The sequence below is a fragment of the Saccopteryx leptura genome, chromosome 2 (assembly GCF_036850995.1).
Source record: "Saccopteryx leptura isolate mSacLep1 chromosome 2, mSacLep1_pri_phased_curated, whole genome shotgun sequence".
NCBI classification, from domain to species: Eukaryota; Metazoa; Chordata; class Mammalia; order Chiroptera; family Emballonuridae; genus Saccopteryx; species Saccopteryx leptura.
In genome coordinates this window covers 228,459,845-228,479,456 of record NC_089504.1, presented here as the reverse complement: position 1 = coordinate 228,479,456, position 19,612 = coordinate 228,459,845, and the positions used below count along the sequence as shown (strand labels likewise).

The 19,612-nt window shown below is 40.6% G+C and overlaps 1 protein-coding gene across 2 annotated transcripts in view; it reads right to left on the bottom strand.

Moving 5' to 3' along the window:
- The window catches only part of LTN1 (listerin E3 ubiquitin protein ligase 1), a 57,541-nt gene that overhangs the window by 13,824 nt on the left and 24,105 nt on the right, over nucleotides 1–19,612 (bottom strand). The window contains exons 13-24 of one of the 2 annotated variants that reach the window (XM_066370404.1): nucleotides 18,676–18,915; nucleotides 17,254–17,407; nucleotides 15,973–16,117; nucleotides 15,107–15,293; nucleotides 13,544–13,703; nucleotides 11,828–11,932; nucleotides 8,502–8,644; nucleotides 4,944–5,079; nucleotides 3,504–3,648; nucleotides 2,149–2,366; nucleotides 1,136–1,366; nucleotides 723–797 (exon numbers count right to left, since the gene is read on the bottom strand). In XM_066370404.1, coding sequence (XP_066226501.1) covers nucleotides 723–797; nucleotides 1,136–1,366; nucleotides 2,149–2,366; nucleotides 3,504–3,648; nucleotides 4,944–5,079; nucleotides 8,502–8,644; nucleotides 11,828–11,932; nucleotides 13,544–13,703; nucleotides 15,107–15,293; nucleotides 15,973–16,117; nucleotides 17,254–17,407; nucleotides 18,676–18,915 — 1,939 coding nt within the window. Of the gene's footprint in view, nucleotides 1–722; nucleotides 798–1,135; nucleotides 1,374–2,148; nucleotides 2,367–3,503; nucleotides 3,649–4,943; nucleotides 5,080–8,501; nucleotides 8,645–11,827; nucleotides 11,933–13,543; nucleotides 13,704–15,106; nucleotides 15,294–15,972; nucleotides 16,118–17,253; nucleotides 17,408–18,675; nucleotides 18,916–19,612 lie in introns of both variants that reach the window. The other variant, XM_066370403.1, reaches the window with a different exon arrangement.

Sequence of the window (19,612 nt, the reverse complement as noted above, 5' to 3'; positions counted from 1 at the left end):
AAAACCTGCCTTCACAGAGCTTATGTCCCAGACAATAAAATCATGTAAGGGGTGACTACTGTACATCCCCAAGCACAGCCTGAGCACCCATGCCTCTGTGCCTTTGCACCTGGCGTTCCCCTAACTGGCATGGTCTTCCTGTCTGACCAGCATGCTGCCTAACCTGAAGATCCAGCACAAATATCTCATGTGCAAAACAGTCTTTCCTTCCTGGTGTACAACAGCGTGTTCCCATGACGTGCTACCCATCCTTTCTCTTAGCACCTGTCATACACCAGCTTCTATTACAGGAAGTATCGTCTATGCTGAATTGCAAGCTTCTTAAGAAAAAGAACACTTACTAAACACTGTATTTTCCCCTCAGTATTAATCAATACTTTGCAAAAAAATGGGTGCTCAAATGATATTTGGCCACAAAAGCTCCCATGTGGACAAAAAGAATTCTTTACTAAATAGTAGAAAACTGAAAATATGGTTTAATTGCTTCTTGGCCTTTTGACTAAAATCAAGTGTGAAAACATGATTTAGGAGCAACTAAGATAAGAGAGAAACAATCTTTTTGGGCGAATACTGTATTTCATTTATATCTTACATATAACTTTAAAAGAACTGTTGAGTGAATGTACATCCTATATTTACAGCTATTGTGTTGCCTCAGTCTTCTGCAGTCATTATAAGTGAGACAGATTATGAGGATGTAATAAATTATTAAAAATTCTTACAGGGCTGGCTCTTCCTCTTCATCTCCGTACGACTTTAGATTATCCTGATCGTATTGTGGTAATTCCGGCATCAACCTGGATATCAGATCATTATTTTAAATTATTTTATTTTAAATTGGCCATGGTTAAAATCATGCTTAAGAACAGAAAGACCAACACTTATTTAGTAATGAATATATTTTTTCATTTTTCTGAAACAACTGCCTACGGCCAGGACTATCTAAACATAAACACTGCATGGATAGGACGGAACCAAAAGATCAAACCCTTGGCATCCCTTGTCATTTAGAAATGCATGGGTCAGGTTTACTTTGTTTTCTTTTTTTCTTTTGACATTTTTAATGACCAAGAGTTAGAACTAAATATATAATCTATTTGGTTAGAGCACCATAACTTCGATTTAGAATTCTTACTTGTACAGCATATAATAAACAGCAATTTGCACTGGTCGCGCTCGGAAGAGGAGTAATGGGGCCAGCGTATTTAGCAGAGTCTGGAGATGTTCCGGCAAATTTGTTTTCTGGCCAGCAGCCAATCTTGCAGGGAGCCTGTGATTCAACAGCTGATCCTTTGGGATATATGTTAAGGTTTCACACATGGGCTTCAGCATTGCATTCTGAAAGGACGTTTCAGATGTATCTTTGCTTTCTTCTGATGACAAAAGAGGAAAAATCGTGCATATCCCAAAACAAAATGAGAATTACAGTTGACTGATCCACAGATAATCAAATGTTATTAAAAAAAATGAAAACTTGACAAGCATTAAACCAATTGTAACTAGAAAACACAAACAAAATATACATATAATATCAAATAATCTCGAATGTTCAACGATTTCTATTCTCATTCTTAAAGAAAGAGGTTTGAGCTATCAATGACCTGTATATCTGACTGCTATCTCTTCTTATTGCAGTGGTCTTCAATTCTGTACCATTTTTTACTTCTTATGAACTGAGCCTGTGATATTCTGAGACGTCTGAATGTCTCTCTGGCTCTTTTACTGCTGTGCCCAAAGACGTTGTTTTGCATTTTTTGACAAGTAATTTTTTTTTTAATTTTTTTTTACAGAGACAGAGAGAGAGTCAGAGAGAGGAATAGATAGGGACAGACAGGAACGAAGAGAGATGAGAAGCATCAATCATTAGTTTTTTTTTGTTGCGACACCTTAGTTGTTCATTGATTGCTTTCTCATATGTGCCTTGACCAGGGGGCTACAGCAGACTGAGTAACCCCCTGCCTGAGCCAGCGACCTTGGGTCCAAGCTGGTGAGCTTTGCTCAAACCAGATGAGCCTGCGCTCAAGCTGGCGACCTTGGGGTCTCGAACCTGGGTCCTCTATATCCTAGTCTGATGCTCTATCACTGCGCCACCGCCTGGTCAGGCGACAAGTAATTTTTAATGAGTCTCAATATTACTCCCTTTTTTACTTGCCTGTGACAGTCACCAAAAGAGGTAAGAGCAAACTGTGGATGCCTTGGGAAAAGAAATCTTTCCATTCACTGATGAGATTTGCAGGAAGCTTGCCAGTGGTCTCTGGGGTGGCGGAGTCAAAGAAGGCACTGAGCTCGCAGGCCAGGCCACAGCTGACGCAGGCGAACAGCTGCACCAGGGGCACCGAGCCCAGTGCGCGGTTCTCACTCGTCGTCTGCGGGACAGAAAGTGGCAGGTGAGCACACCTCTACCACAACATCAAACATCAGGCCCCACAGAAGTTCCTTTTAGTTCTCCAAATTTTAAAATAAAAAGCAGTAAAGTATATAGTCTCAGGAGACATTTTTTTTTTACAGAGACAGAGAGTCAGAGAGAGGGATAGATAGGGACAGACAGACAGGAACGAAGAGAGATGAGAAGCATCAATCATCAGTTTTTCGTTGCGACACCTTAGTTGTTCATTGATTGCTTTCTCATATGTGCCTTGAGCGTGGGCCTTCAGCAGACCAAGTAACCCCTTGCTCGAGCCAGCGACCTTGGGGTCCAAGCTGGTGAGCTTTGCTCAAACCAGATGAGGCCGCACTCAGGCTGGCAACCTCGGGGTCTCGAACCTGGGTCCTCCGCATCCCAGTCTGACGCTCTATCCACTGTGCCACTGCCTGGTCAGGCTCAGGAGACATTTCTATAGTTTACATCAAAATAACTTTTTTCAAAATGAAATACTAGAAATAAGAGTCAACCGATTTATTCTGAGATGCTCTTATTTCTAAAACTATAAAAATAAATAATATTAAGTACCATTTACAAAGTGAAATGCAATAAAAACATTTATAATTTTCCCAGGATCCCTACTATTTGGGCACTATTAACTTATTTTAAAATAAGGAAACTGAGGCTCAACTAGGTCAACTTCACTCCCTAAGCCGCACCACACACAGGCAGCGGCGGGCAAGCAGAGCCTCTGGGCCATGAGAAGAGGACAAGCTCCCCTGAATCTGCTTGCTCTCTGAAGCATCACCCTGGAGATACTGACAGTGCATATGAAGCATAATTAGAAACAGAAAGTTCAAAAAGGCTGTCATGGGAAGAGAAGACCTGAAAGGGCTGTGTAGCAGATATATGATAGTGAGCAGGGCAGTTTAAGAGCAGCTAAAAGACGTGGTCACTGAATGACACTGGCAGACTTTAACCCTCCATCATGTCACTGTCTATGAGACAGCAGCCGTGAGACCACCCCAAAAGCGCTGAGTACAGTCATCACTTAACACAGTGAAGTCAGTAGTTCCGGCACCTAGGTCCCTAGACATGCAAGGAGACCCAGCAGGGGTCAGGAGACACCAGGTGAACTCACCTCTAGCCAAGCAAGCATGGAGCACATGATGAAGTCCCACTCATTCTCAGCCAGCGGAGAGGAGCAGTACTTCAGAAACTGGGAAAGGAACCGCATTATTTCTATGTTTACTCCCAGGATCTCTGGACTCACTTCAGATAGATTACTGTGATAAAGACAAAGGCAAAGCATTAAAAATGCATTAAAGAATTATATAGGCCCTGGCCAGTTGGCTAAGTGGATAGTGTTAGTCCAGAATATGGATGTCCCTGGTTTGATTCCTGGTGAGGGCACACAGGAGAAGTGACCATCTGCTTCTCCCTTCCTCTTCCTCTGCCCCTCCCACAGCCAGGGGCTCAAATGGTTTGAGAGTGGCCCTGGGTGCTAAGGATGGCTCCATTGGAGCATATCAGCATCAGGTGCTAAAAATAGCTCAGTACTAGAATATTGGCCCCAGGTGGGGTTGCCAGGTAGATCCCAGTCAGGGCGCATGTGAGAGTCTGCCTTCAATATCTACCCCCTACCTTAGGAAAAAAAACCAACTATATGGAGCCTGGCGAGTGGTGGCACAGTGGATAGTGTCAATCTAGGATGCTGAGGTCCCAGGTTCAAAACTCCCGAGGTCACCAGCCTGACTGTGGGCTTATCTGGCTTGAGTGCAGACTTGCCAGCTTGAGCCTGGAGTTGCCACCTTGCCCATGGGATTATCAACATGATCCCAAAGTCGCTGGCTTGAGCCCAAGGTCACTGGCTCAGCTGATACCCCCTAGTCAAGGCACATATGAGAAACAATCAATGAACAACTAAAGTGCCACAACGATATTGTCTCTCTCCCTTTCTGGAGGCTCTCCTTCCTGAAGTACACACCCACCTTTCTCTTCCCCTTCTTCCACCAGGATTTTCCCTTTTTTCTCTCTTTCTCCTAAGCTCCAAGGGCTCTTCTTTTGCCTCTGTAACTTGTTTTCTAAAGCCTATTTCTTCTACCTCTGTGACTTTCTAAAAGTTATAAAAAAATTGTATTTATTTATTGATTGATTTTTAGAGACAGAGGAAGAAAAAGGAGATGGGGAGAGGAGGAGGGAGGGAGAGAAGGAGAGAGAAAGAGAAGGAAAAACAGAGGGAGAAAGAAGGAGAGAGGGAGAAAGAAGAGAGATGGAGACGAAGGGAGGAAGGGAGGGAGGGAAGGAGGGAGGGAGGAGACAGACATAGATGTTATTAACTAGCCAGGCTTGTGACTTTCTAAATAAACCTTTTTATAAAAAAAAAAAAAAAAAAAAAAAGTGTGTGTGTGTGTATAATTACATTCTACTAGAAAATATTCCATTTTAAATCTTATATACTTAGAAAAGTGTACCTTAAATGTCTACCATCCTATTCCTCTACAAAGATCTGCCTATAAAACACATCCTCTGGGTCCAGGTTCTATATAGGGAGGAAAACATAGTATAAAGATTCACCTACCAACTAAAAAGAAAAATATCTTCATGGTCTTTCTTCCAGCATATTAAAATTTTTAGTATCCCATGCAATAGCTCTCCATCATCTATGCTTCCAGTTTGCAGACAAGAATTCAAAATGGCAAGATGTCCAAAACCTCCTAAAGTAAAATTAAAAATGAAAAAATTTTAAATTTAATCCGTATTGCTATTATAGAAAAGAAAGTCTACTTTAAGATCAAAACTTTCTTGCCTGACCAGGTGGTAGTGCAATGGATAGAGCATTGGACTGGGATGCAGAGGACCCAGGTTCGAAATCTCGAGGTCGCCAGCTTGAGCGTGGGCTCATCTGGTTTGAGCAAGGCTCACCAGCTTGAGCCTAAGGTCACTGGCTTGAGCAAGGGGTCACTTGGTCTGCTGTAGCCCCCTGGTCAAGGCACATATGAGAAAGCAATCAATGAACAACTAAAGTGCCGCAACAAAGAATTGATGCTTCTCATCTCTCTCCCTTCCTGTTTGTCCTTATCTGTCCCTCTCTGTCACAAAAAAAAAAAAAAATCAAAACTTTCTTGAGACATGCCAGCGGTTGGGGGCAGTTAGGGGTGCCAAACCCCATGCAGTCGAAATCTCCATGACTTCTGACTCTCCCCAAACTTCAGTCATCCCTCTGTGTCTGTGGGGAGTTAGTTCCAGGACAACCCCACCTTGTGGACACCAAACCCCTAGAAGAACTCATGTCCCTAGAAGAACACAGACAGCCCTCTGTACTGCAGCTTCCCAGTCAGGGATATATAGGGGAAACTGCATGTTTATTGAAAAATATCCATGTATTGCATGGACCCTCCCAGCTCAAACTCATGTTGTTCAAGGATCAACTGTGTAATGTATTTACTCTTCCTTTGAAGGCAGAGGGGAAAAAATAATAAAGGCAGAGCAAGTTCTTTTATGTAATTAAAATTTTTTTTTAATGTTTTTGAGAGAGGCAGGAAGAGAGAGAGAGACAGGAACATAGAAATGCTCCTATATGTGCCCTGACCGGGGAATTGAACCAGCAACCTTCATGCTCTGGAATAACGCTCCAACCAACCAAACTATCTGGCCAGGGCCAGAAGAAGTTTTTTAAGTCTTTTGTGCAAGATTACAAGAAACTCAAGGTATGCGGCAGGCAAAGTAGGTTTACAGTAGTATGAATGGAAAATGCAATTATTATTACTATTACTTTAGATTTTATTTATTGATATTTAGAGAGGGGGAGGGAGAGAAAGTGGGGGAGGGAGAAGCAGAAAGAGCCAAGTTGTAGTAGTTGCTTCCTGTATGTGCCTTGACTAGGCAAGCCCAGGGTTTCGAACCAGTGACTTCAGAATCCAGGTTGATGCTTTATCCACTGCACCACCACAGGTCAGGCAGAAAATGCAATAATTATTAAATAATAACACAAGAATAAACTCACGCACAACTGTAAATCAACTTTTGCTCATTCCATGTAACCAGAAATAACTGATTTTCTAATAACTAAAAGTATGTGTTAGCTAATTCTGTTTCACCAGTCTGGCTGAAAGAACAAAAGTGGTTGTGAAATATCAAACACCTGCCCCCTTCGGTGTCCCACCTGTTGGCTGCCTCCACAGGGCTGTGCACCTTCCGGTCTATGACAGCACAGCCCCATCTCGGCCATCCCCCTCCCTGCCGTCCCTGCTATGGCCTGTGCAGAAAGTCACCTACTCCCATGAGGTGTTATCATCCCCCACACAATTGGGTCAACTGCTTCCCCTTCCAGAATTGCAAACCCCACCCAATCCCATAGCTGAACTCCAGTGATCGCAACAGTCCGGTTTAGTGCCATAAACACAATTTTTGACATCAGCCGAATAGGTGGTACTATGGCAACCCCTTTAGTGTTTGCTGACACTATCTTCTTCCATTATTTCAGACTTCCACAACCCTTTGTAAAATGCACAACGCAGTTTCCACTCATTAAATAACTTGGCCTGAAGAGCCTGAAGCTTCTCAGTCAGAAAGTTCCCCTAGCTGCGTCTGGACTCACCCCACACCTCCTCTTACCTTGTCTCAGAGGGAAGCCACCACCTATAGGCTGGCATTTGTCAGCTGAGCTGGAGAGCCCACCCTCTCCCCTCCCTCGTGGGCTCAGTAGGAACTACACCAATTGCTCTGCCTCAATCTCCTATCTTCTCCTCCCACATGTACGCTCCCTTTGAACCTGCATTTGTCTCCGGCTCCCACCTTCTTCCTACCACCCTCTCGTCACCATTTAGAGCAGGCCATCCGCCCTACTGGCTCAGCACAAGTCACTCCAACAGCGCCAGTGCCAACAGGCATTTCAGTCTCTAATTGTATTCGACCTTCTGTGGCACTTAGCACAGGTGATGGGTATTATCTAAAGTTCTCCTCTGCTTCCCTTTATCTTTAGTCCTTATTCTCAAGTCTCCCTCCACCCACATACCCTTTAAATTCTGTATTCATGTCCTTTGGTGTTGTGTCTGAACAAGTGATTCCTCACAGATTTTATCACTACCTACATGACGTGGACTTGACAGCATTTCTCTACCCAGTCAAGAGCCTGTTGCTATTTAAACGCTTAGTGCTTCCATCTCCCCAATAGTTCCTTCAACTCTAAGTCCTAACTCCCCTTCATATTCTCTCTTTCATATGCCTTCATGTGAGCTCTTTCTCTCATTAAGACTCTTCTAGTTGCTTCCCATCTAGTCGTCTTCCCAATTTCATTTCTAACGTCCATCCTTCACACAGCTGCCAAAGTATGCTTTCTAATGTAAATGTGCTACTTTTCCACCTAATGTGGGCTAACAGCTCCTACAGCTTCAAGTCCAAACTCAACCTACACACTAGGCCTTAGGCTCTGTTCCCTCCCACCACTGACTCCATCCTCCCGGGCACACTAACCTTCTCCATCAATTGAAGCTAAACTGAAGTGTCCGCATTCTTTCCCATATGGTGTACCTTCTCAAACTATGGCCATATGGAAAACAGTTCTTCAACACTCAGCTGAAATATTTCTCCTTGTAAAATCACCACTGACATTCAAAACAGTGGAAAGCTCCTTTTCTGCCTCTTCCACACACAGGTTACATCAGATACTACATGATATAACTGCCTATCTTCTCTACAAAAGGGACTGAAACACAGCTAGTGTTCAAGAGTATTTATTAAATTAATAAATAGATGAACTAACAGATGGCAAAGTATCCAAAAGAGTTTAAAATACAACAAAGACTATTCCTTCTTTTGCCTTTATGTGTTCAACCACTGGCTGACTAGGGAGAGAGGAGACAGCTCAAAAAGCTACAGATGAAAAAAGAAATGATTAGAGAGTATTTGTGGGTGGAAAATTTCCCTGAAGGCTGTAGCATTTCAGTCCTACAAAGTGGTAACAGACACTCTCCAAAGACACTCACTCCATTGACTACCAACTTGTTACAGAGCCGAAGTATAAACCATAATATATCAGATATAATTTATCTCTGCTAGATTTGGGCTCAGATCTTAAGAGACACTTCTGTCATCTCAAGCAATAATTACATTAAAAGAGTATTATCAAGAAACTAACCATTCGTACTGCAAAGATCTTCCTTGGTCCAGGCCAATAGGGCAGGTATACACTGAGCAATGAATTCTTTCTTGTCTTCTTTTGACAGAAACGGACAGAGACTTTGAATGGTGTGCATATTACCTTCCGTTAGTGGGAAAAAACTGTTTAAAGACAAGATAAAGTGTGAATTACATTTATCCTAAAAATCTACTTTGTAGATTTTTCTATGTCAGAACTTACACTATACATTACTCTATTTTAAAGTTACATAACTAAATTAAAAAATAAAATAGTCCATACTATGGATGCACCATAATTTAACTATTCAGTGAACATTTCAGTTTTATTCCCTCCATTTTTGCTCTGATAATGCTGCAATAAATGTCCTTGAGCACACATGCAATAGGCTAAATTCATAGAAGAATCACAGGATCACAGGATTTCGGCAACTTCAATTTGCTTTTCAGAAAAAAGTAACAATTTTACACTTTCACCAGAAATGTACATGATTGTTTTGCTGTGCATGTAATGAATCTTTTAATTCCTAAAAACAGGGTAGTTAAAATATGCTTCTTTTAATTTGTATTTCCCTTATTATTAATAAGGCAAATCCATGTTTTTTGTTTTTTAGCGAGAGAGACAAAGACAGAAAGAAGGACAGAGACAGATAGGAAGGGAGAGCAATGAGAAGCATCAACTCATAGTTGTGGCACCTTAGTTGTTCACTGATTGCTTTCTCATATGTGCCTGGATTGCGGGGGGCTCCAGCCAAGCCACTGCCCCCTTGCTCAAGCCAGTGACCTCAAGGTTTTGAACCTGGATCCTCTGCATCCCAGGCTGATGCTCTATCCACTGACCCACCAACTAGTCAGGGAAGGCAAATCCTTTCAGTTTATGTTTTATAAATAAATTACCTTTGACTATTCCATCTGTGAATTACTCGTTCAAGTCCTTAATTCTTTTTCTTTTTAGAGAGAGAAGGGGGAAAAGAGAGACAGACAGACAGGAAGGGAGAGGATGAGAAGCATCAAGTCACAGTTGTGGCACTTTAGTTGTTCACTGATTGCTTTCTCGTATGTGCCTTGACTGGGAGGCTCCAGCCGAGCCAGTGACCCCTGGCTTAAGCCAGCGACCTTGGGATCATATCTATGATCCCATGTTCAAGCTGGCTACCTCAGGGTTTCAAACCTTAGTCCTCAGCATCCCAGGTCCACACTCTATCCACTGTGCCACTGCCTGTTCAGGTTCATTTTTTAATTTAATTTTTGATTTTTATTTCATTTATTGGGATGACATTGGTTAATCCAATTATATAGGTTTCTGGTGTACAAATCTATCATCTGTATAAATTATATTGTGTATTCACCACCCCAAGTCAGGTCTCCTTCCATCCTATGACATTTTTAAATTAATCATTTCTGGTGAATAAAATAGTTATTGATTTTTCAATTGAAATATATATCTACCTCAATAGTAATTAGTTGAAACAGTTTTTTACTTTATTCCCTATTAGTTTTATAAGATGAAAAAACCCTCATTCTGCTGAATAAAACAGTATATGAATAAATCATCTACTGTACGAGTGCACTTATATCACATCATAAGTGATGTAATTATAGAGAGGGAAAACAGATCGCTGGTTGCCCGATAGGAGGAAATGGGATGAAGGGGTGGCTGTGGCTATCAACGGTAACACAAGGGATCCTTATGATCAGAACTGCCCTACATCTTACCTGCAGACTGTGCTTGTTGGTGGTCACGTGCGACCCACACAGAACACACAAATTACTGTAGGTCAACCCAGACAACTAACTATACCTATGCTATTTTCTTTGTTGTAAAATTATACTAAAGTTATGCAAATAGTCCCAATGGGGAAACTGAATGTAGGGCATATGGAATCTCTTTGTATTATTTCTTACAATTGCATGTGAATCTTTATCTCAGAATAGTAAATCTGTAATCATCTCAAAATACTAAGTTTATTGATTTTTTTTTTTGTATTTTTTCTGAAGTTGGCAATGGGGAGGCAGTCAGACTCCCGCATGCGTCCGACCGGGATCCACCCGGCATGCCCACCAGGGGGCGATGTTCTGCCCATCTGGGGCATCGCTCTGTTGCAACCAGAGCCATTCTAGCGCCTGGGGCAGAGGCCATGGAACCATCCTCAGCACCCGGGCCAACTTTGCTCCAATGGAGCCTTGGCTGCGGGAGGGGAAGAGAGAGACAGAGAGGAAGGAGAGGGGGAGAAGGGGAGAGAGGGAGGGGTGGAGAAGCAGATGGGCACTTCTCCTGTGTGCCCTGGCCAGGAATTGAACCCGGGACACCAGACCAACGCTCTACTACTGAGCCATCCAGCCAGGGCTAGTTTTTTGAATTTTTAAGTAAAATCAAAGCCCTGGACACATAGCTCAGCTGGTTAGAGCATCGTCCCAAAGCACAAAGATTGCTGGTTCAACCTCTGGTCAAGGTACATACAGGAACAGATCGATGCTCCTCTCTCTCTCCCTCTCTCTCTCGAGTCAATAAAAATAAATTTAACAAAATATCGGAATTGAGTTTACAACTCCACTGACTAGCATGCACAGGCATCACTCCCAAGTGTCTACTCCTCCTGCTCAGCTGCCTCCTCCTGCTCAGCGTTAGCAGGTCGTGGGTGTCCACACTGTCTGTTTCTTTGTCTTACGGAGACATGTACTGCATTTCTAGAATATGCTTCAACAGTGTGACCCCTATGAAAAGAAGGGTAAGAAACTGCCCACACAGCAAATGACATGGTGGAAGAGAATGCGAGAGAAGGAAAAAAGAAAGCCACCAGAGAGAGTTTTAGGAAAAAGAAAACAAGTTTATAAAATGCTACTTGTTTAAAACAAGTATGAAATTCCACAACAAAATGTACAAAGTTAAAAATTCTTATTACAAAAAATTATGTTCCAAACCTAAAGCAACTAAAATTGTTTTTAGTATTTAATTTTCATTTCCTTAGCTTAATTTATCTCCTAGACATTATTTTCTTCTTTTAAAAATTTAAAAAGACTATTCATTTTAAAGAGAAGGGGAGAGGAGGGGGGCGGGAGGGAGAGGGAGAGAAAGAAAGAGAGAAAGAGAGAGAGAGAGAGAAGGAAAAGGAGCATGAAGCATCAACTCCCATATGTGCCCTGACCAGACAAGCCCAGGGTTTTGAACCAGACCTCAGCGTTCCAGTTCAACCCTTTATCCATTGAACCATCACAGGTCAGGCAAGACCTTCTTTTCTTGATTCATTTAGAGATTGTTGGTTAGCTGGAGGTTGACTAGGTAACCAAATACAATAAATTACAAAGTAAAAATTTAAATAACTATACCTTTCTTTTCTCCTATAATGCCGTTTTACTTCATCAGGTGAAACGCTTTGGGAAATGATCAATTTAGCAATAATAAGAGACCACAGAGTGCCACGTTCCATGGATCTAAAAAGAAAAAATAAAAAAAATAAAATTAATTTTGAAAGTGTACTTAAGATTTTTTTTTGAGAGACAAAGAGAGACAGAAAGGGAGAGAGATGAGAAACATCATCTTACCATAATTGCAGAACCTTAGTTGTTCACTGATTTTCTCATATGTGCCTTGACTGGGGGCCTCCAGCTGAGCCAGTGACCCCTTGCTCAAGCCAGAGACCTTGGGCTTCAAGCTAGTGACCCTTGGGCTCGCTCAAGCTGGTGATCTCAGGGTTTTGAACCTGGGTCTTCAGTGTCCAAGTTGACACTCTATCCACTGTGCCACCACTGATCAGGTGGTATACTTAAGATTTTTAAACCCTGTCTAACTGAACTCCTGTTACAGAAGTAACTAAATCACCTTTTGAGGGAGGTTCACACAGGACTTCTGCACTCAAACAACTACCATGAATAGAAGGACTGGGAGTGTAAGCTTCTGACAGCACTTCTAAGCTCTTGTCTTGACACAACCCCATAACCCTCATGTTCCAACAGGGGAGAAGACCTTAGAGACCAGACTTGAGGGTAAGAGAGGACACCACTGTGACACCTATACCAGAGGGCACCTAGGCTGGTGAAAGTTGAGGGGCTATGGAGGTTAGTGTCTGTTGATGCAAGTTCTGAGGGGCAGGGGTGGGCAGTGGGGCTGCAGAAGAAAACTTTGCTCAGCTAGAGCCCAGACACTGAAAATGCCAAATACCAGTAAGTGAGAAACTCTTAAAGCAGTTCAACACAGTAGTTTTAACCACTATACATCTAACTGTGATAACCTCTATAACCCATTGTTTTTGTACCTACTTCCTCATCTAGGACAGAGGATTTGTGGTTCTAATACTAAGATACACCTGTAACAACAAGCAGGACAAACTGAATTCACTGTAGAGGGAGAATGGGTCACAGAATATGATGAAACCACATCTATGGGCTCTGTGCCTTTCATCATCTGTCCTGTGAACACATTTATAAACTTAGTAATACAGGCAAAGTCCAAGTATCTCCATAGAAAGATAAATCAAGTATTTATTACCCACAAAGTATTTATCAATTTACATCAACTCTCTGACTGAAAAATTAGCAGGAAGAGGAATTACATCTTATAGAAACAGAACCATAAAGTAGTAAAACGGTCATTTAAAAAATGGATTTGAGCCTGGCCTGTGGTGGTGCAGTAGATAGAGCACTGACCTGGAATCCTGGTCGGCAAACTGTGGTTTGCGAGCCTCATGTGGCTCTTTGGCCCCTTGAGTGTGGCTCTTCCACAAAATACCATGTGCGGGCGCTACCTTGATAAGGAATGTACCTACCTATATAGTTTAAGTTTAAAAAATTTGGCTCTCAAAAGAAATTTCAATCGTTGTACTGTTGATATTTGGCTCTGGTGACTAATGAGTTTGCCAACTACTGACCTGAAACACCAAGGTCACTAGTTCAAAACCCTGGGCTTGCCTGGTCAAGACACATGTGATGAGCAACCAATGAACAATGAAAAGTAAAGCAACTATGAGTCGATATTTCTTGTCCCCCCTTCTCTGTAAAATCAATAAATAAAATCTTTTTAAAAAAGGAATTGAAAGGGTTTTTTACCTGTTAAATAGCAGATGCAAAAGGCCAGAAGTATTACCAAGTCTACATAAGTTATCATACGTAATATTCATTTTATCAAGCATTTCACAAAATCCAGTTAGAAAACTCGGTGGGTTTTCCAATTCTTCACACCACTGCAGTGAATAGAGCAGTTCTGCAGCTATGAAAATGGACAGCATGTGAGCAAGTGCACCCTGTGAACAGACCCTCCCATCACTTCACTGCTTCGCCCCATTCTCTAATACCACTACGTCTGCTAGTCTCAAAATATCTGTGAACTGATTTTCAAATCTGCTTTGAGATTTTCAGGATAATAAAAACTGAGAGCATCTGATACAAAATACCACTCCCCTCCCAATTCTTTCTTGGTTCCTTCTCTGATTAGTTAAGAACGTGACAAGGACCTTAGTTATCAGAGATACCCTACTATTTTGCCACAAGTGGTAAGAAGTTGTACAGGATAAACAAGGGATCCAAGGCCTGGAATGAGAAGTTCCAGCCAATGTGTGAGGAAATGGGAGACAGCAGGGTACAGTAAACAGGCCTTGATGACACACAGTCTGTCTTCAAATGAGCTATACACAAAGATATCACTTAGGAAACTACAATGACTCATGGGACTTTTGTGGGAGCTAAATGACCATGTATCTTCCACAAAACCTGGCATGTCATAGCTTTTAATATACATTTAGTCAAAATCCAAATCCATGTATGGTTTGGACTGCGAAATCAGAAGACTTGAGCCCTCATTCAAAATCTCAACTTATCCTGGCTCTGGCCGGGTAGTTCAGTTGGTTAGAGCAGCATCCCACTATGCTGAGGTTGTGGGTTTGATCCCTGGTTAGGGTACACACAAGAATCAACTAATGATGCATGAATAACAAATCAATGTTTCTCTCTCTCTCAAATCAATGGAAAACTTTAAAAAAATATATTATTAATTTCCAGTTTTGCTTTTAGACAGATTCACTCTGTGAGAAATGTAAGCTGTGGGGTGATCACCTCCACCCCTAACAGCATGTGGAGCTGGCCAATCAACAGTGCTCCACTTCCCCCACAGTAATTGTCACAGCTGAGGACTCGCAGATGATATGACACAGGAACTGCGCAAACCCCTGCTTCTAATGTCATCCTGTACAGGACACACTGCCACCTGCAATTCTTCGCCATTTGAACCTCCACTTAACCCCCCCAAAATCACACCTCAATGAAGACAAAGGTATAGTGGTTCAAACATTAGCTAAAATCAGAATCCTTGATGAAACACCAGACTCCCTAAACCGTGTTCTTTATGGTTATGTGACATAGGATCCGCTCATGATGTCGTCATGCCAGCTGGAGGAAGGGATACCAAATTCTGCTCTACATCTAACAAGATTATAGCAAGATTTCATTATGTTTCCATCTGATTTGCAACTTAACATTCATCACGTAAGTAGTCTCAAGCTTATTATCACTAAAATAAAATCGTTAATAGGAGCTGAAGATTCTTAAGTCACTAAAGATTTAAATTGCAATATTATCAAAATTTGTCATTAGATCTGAATGCTCACATATACTTACTTATTTTCTCAAGCTCATTATTTTCTAGGACTATTTCCTTTTTCAGTGCAACTAATATCATTTTGCTCAATAATGCTGAGGTACACAAATGGCTAGGAAGTTTCTTTGTATCTTGTTCCTTAAAATCTGTTTTGAAACACTCATAATTCAAACTCAGTCGTCCTTCTAAAAGAGGTCTATGCAACCACTGTAAAAAGATAAATTATATTATTTATAAAAAAATATATATATATATCCTAAGTTTTTCATGAAAATTTGCTACAAGTGTACTTAGTATTATATTAGTACAAATATTTAAAGAGCTGGAGATTTTTAAATAAGAACATGTAAGTGATTGCTATTATATGGCATTGTAGAGAATTGTTGCAATGTTGTTATTAAAGAAAGATATTTTATCATTATAATTAAAAAAAGATCAGTGAAAAAAAAAAGATAAATTATATACAAAATCATTAGGTATTCTATTTACCACCACCTACACTACTAAGACAAGGAACAAAAATAGTTATTAGAACATTTTCAAATTGTCACAAAATAACTTCAAAATGAGGTTATGATTAGTTTATTAGTACAACCACAGAAGCCTAAAGTTTGGTTTCTGCCACAGAAAATTATCACGTGTTTATTTCTTGGAGACTCCCGTGACATCACTAGGTCTTGCTTACCTTGCACCATGGCTGCTGCCAGTGTCAACTGGGGTCTCGCAAACAGCAAACATAACATGTAAACATTCAGTGGTATAAGGGCAAAGTAAGATGCTCATTTCATTTACTTATTCTTCTTCACCAAAGATAAATAAAAATATTTAAGCCTGCACAAAATCCAAACTTCAGAATGAGATATGCATTCTCCAGTTTCAAACATACCTGCATAGGGAGAGACTGTCTCATCTTTTCCCATTCACTGCTGTTTGGCATCACACTTCCAATATAAACTCCCAAAAGGGAAGTATCTTCACTCTCTAGAAGCTTATTTAGCAAATCGTCAACGGTAGACAGGAGGCCTTGAAGACTGAAAATAATGAAAAAAACTTAACTGTTATTGCTATGCTATGACTGAGCTGAACACCCTGGTACACATTACTACCCTATGGCAGATAAGAGCTTACCTGAGCAAAATGACAAAAGTTAGTGACCTTTCTATACCACCACTCCCAACACACACACAGTCAAATTGAGGATTTACTACCATATTTATGATATGAAACAGAGAGCTACTTCCATCTCAGCATAAAGGGAATCTAGTTCAGATCAGATCTTTCTGAAATAGAGATATCTTATTCCACAAAAAGAGCATGGTGACCAGAAAAATAACTGACTCAACTCCCAAAAGCATCTGGATGCATTTGCTTAGTTTTAACTTCTTTATGTGAATTTAGGTACCAGATATGAAATATATTTGTAATTCAAACACCTTAAAACAATGGCTGTCAGACTCCAAAAAATAACCAATACAGAACGATCACAATGTGAGCTGACTGGGAGAAGTTATGGATACAATGCACACAGGTAAGACATAGATGGGCACTGGCATTCCATCACTGACCATAAACCAGGACTGCAGCAGGAAGCTATGACTGACATTCTTCAGTTCAGTGAATTTAAATGGATGGCTGTTAGAACAAATCCTACTGGAAAATTCCTCTAGGAGTCCTACCAATTTCTTACATAAAAAGTCATTTTTCATAGGCACTCACACTAATTATGGAATCTCATTTAAGGACAATGATCAAGTACTGTACTAAGAAATGCTGTGCAACTGAGCACAAAAACAGTTATCTTTTGCCTGACCAGGTGGTGGCGCAGTGGATAGAGCATCGGACTGGGATGCGGAAGGACTCAGGTTCGAGACCCTGGGGTTGCCAGCTTGAGAACAGGCTCATCTGGCTTGAGCAAAAAGCTCACTAGCATGGACCCAAGGTCACTGGCTTGAGCGGGGGGTTTCTCAGTCTGCTGAAGGCCCGTGGTCATGGCACATATGAGAAAGCAATCAATAAACAACTACGGTGTCGCAACGAAAAACTGATGATTGATACTTCTCATTTCTCTCCGTTCCTGTCTGTCTGTCCCTATCTATCCCTCTATCAGACTCTCTCTGTCCCTGTAAAAAAATTAAAAAGAAACAAACAAACAAACAAAAACGGTTACCTTTTGATGTCCAAAGATGAAGCCTGAACCTGGTTCTTCAGCCACAGAGCCGACAGGCGCAGGAAGGCACTCTGCTGACCTGCAGGGCCGGCTTGATGGACTAACACATTCACACCGGAAAGCCACGTGTTCTTCACTTTACAGATAAGAAAGTCTAAAATCAAGAGGTAATCAGTGATTTGTAGTCCCACTGAAGCAATAATTATCACCACAAAGTGTCTGAAAGAACTCACTGCAGGTCTCAGATTTTTAAAGTGCCATTTAGGAAAGAAAACAAATTACTATTCAATTGTCAAGATAATTATGTCATAAATACGCAATACAAATTAGATCATGCCACATAAGGTAAAAATGGTAAGAATTTTAAAGTTAGCTTTTTTCTGCTCTGAACTTCTTTCAAAGACAGTTGTCCTTTCGGAGATGTGAAAATAATATGACTTTTCAAAATATAGAAGTTAGCATTAAAGGAAGGGTTGGAAAGGAGGGCTCTCTATCAACAGTATTTTTTATATTCTTTTTATTAATAAGCCTAAATTAACTCAGAAGGCAAGAATATAGTTTTTTGGGTTTTTTTTTTAATTTTTTGACAGAGACAGAGAGTCAGAGAGAAGAACAGACAAACAGGGAGGGAGCGAGATGAGAAGCATCAATTCTTCACTGTGGCTCCTTAGTTGTTCACTGACTACTTTCTTATATGTGCCTTGACCGGGGGTGGGGGGGTACAGCAGAGCGAGTGACTCCTTGCTCAAGCTAGAGACCTTGGGCTCAAGCCAGTAACCTTGAGCTCAAGTCAGCAACCTTGGGCTTCAAGTCAGCAACCTTTAGGCTCAAGTTAGCGACCATGGGGTCACATCTATGATCCCTTGCTCATACTAGTGAACCCGCGCTCAAGCTGGTGAGTCCATGCTCAAGCTGGATGAGCCCACACTCAAGCTGGTGACTTTGGGGTTTTAAACCTGGGTTCTCCATGTCTCAGTCCAACGCTCTATTTACTGCACCACCATCTGGTCAGGCAAGAATATAGTTCTTAAAAAGGCAATCTACATTTCATTTTGATATGTATACACCGAGACTGAATATTTTTAACTATTAAGAGAAATATTAATGTATGTGGAAACTGAGACATGAAATTGTTAAGCAAATTTCTAGAGCTCCTGAGTTAAGGGGCTAAGACTCTAATTTGTCTACCATGACCCCTTCCAGAACTATTTTCTTCTATCAAGTATAAACTTTAGACATCACATCTACATACATCTTTAACTTGGTTTCTAGAGCTGAAAGTGTCTAAGATTTGTAGTCCTTTACTCAAAATAGTTTCAATTTTCAAACACACATTATGATTCAATTACTAAAGTCTGAGCACTTACACTATGAGGGTCAAAGCTAGATTACCAGCAAAACATTTGAGCAGTAGGCCATTACCTGGCAAATGTGTTCTTTCTTTGCTCTGAGCATATAACTGAAAGAGAGTTAATAATAAGTCTTCAGATGATAGCATCGGCAAGCATCCTTTTGCTGAGCTGAAATAGTTATAGGCTACATCACAGATAAAGGACACTGAAGAGTCATTATTTTCAGTTTCTGACACTTTCTTTGCTTTGGATAAAGTTTCATGAAGTTTAACAATAATTCTTTCAACATATAATTCTCCAATCAAGTAATCTAGAGAAAAAGATCACAATCAGACAAAACAAACAAAAAATATTAAGTTTGAATATCTTACTTTGGATTAACTACCACTTGAGTCTTCTTTTTTTAAAAAAAGGTACTTATGTATTAAACAAAAGATCATATCAACAAATCAATCGTTTTTCACACATAAAAGCCCCCAAGTAAAATTAGCAGCACTAAATTAAATTCAAAAATCAATGCTCTACAAAATTAGGGTAAAGAGCTTAGCTAAATTCAAAACTTTAGAACAGTGGTAGTCAACCTGGTCCCTACCGCCCACTAGTGGGCGATCCAGCTTTCATGGTGGGCAGTAGCGGGGCAACCAAAGTATAAGTAAAAAGATAGATTTAACTATAGTAAGTTGTTTTAGAAAGAATTATTCTGCCAAACTTAGTGAAAATTCTACATAAAGTACTTGGTAAGTAATTATTATATGTTTTAACTTGCTGTAACTCTGCTTTATAAATTTTAAAAAGTAAAGTTACTTCCCTACTTTATAAATCACCATTACTGTGAAACCGGTAGGCGGTTAGAAAATTTTACTACTAACAGATACAAAAGTGGGCGGTAGGTATAAAAAGGTTGACTACCCCTGCTTTAGAATAAAAAACTAAAAGTATTAAATGTCATCTAAGTCATGCTACAGAAATTAATCAACACTTATGGAACTTACAGAATTAAGATATTT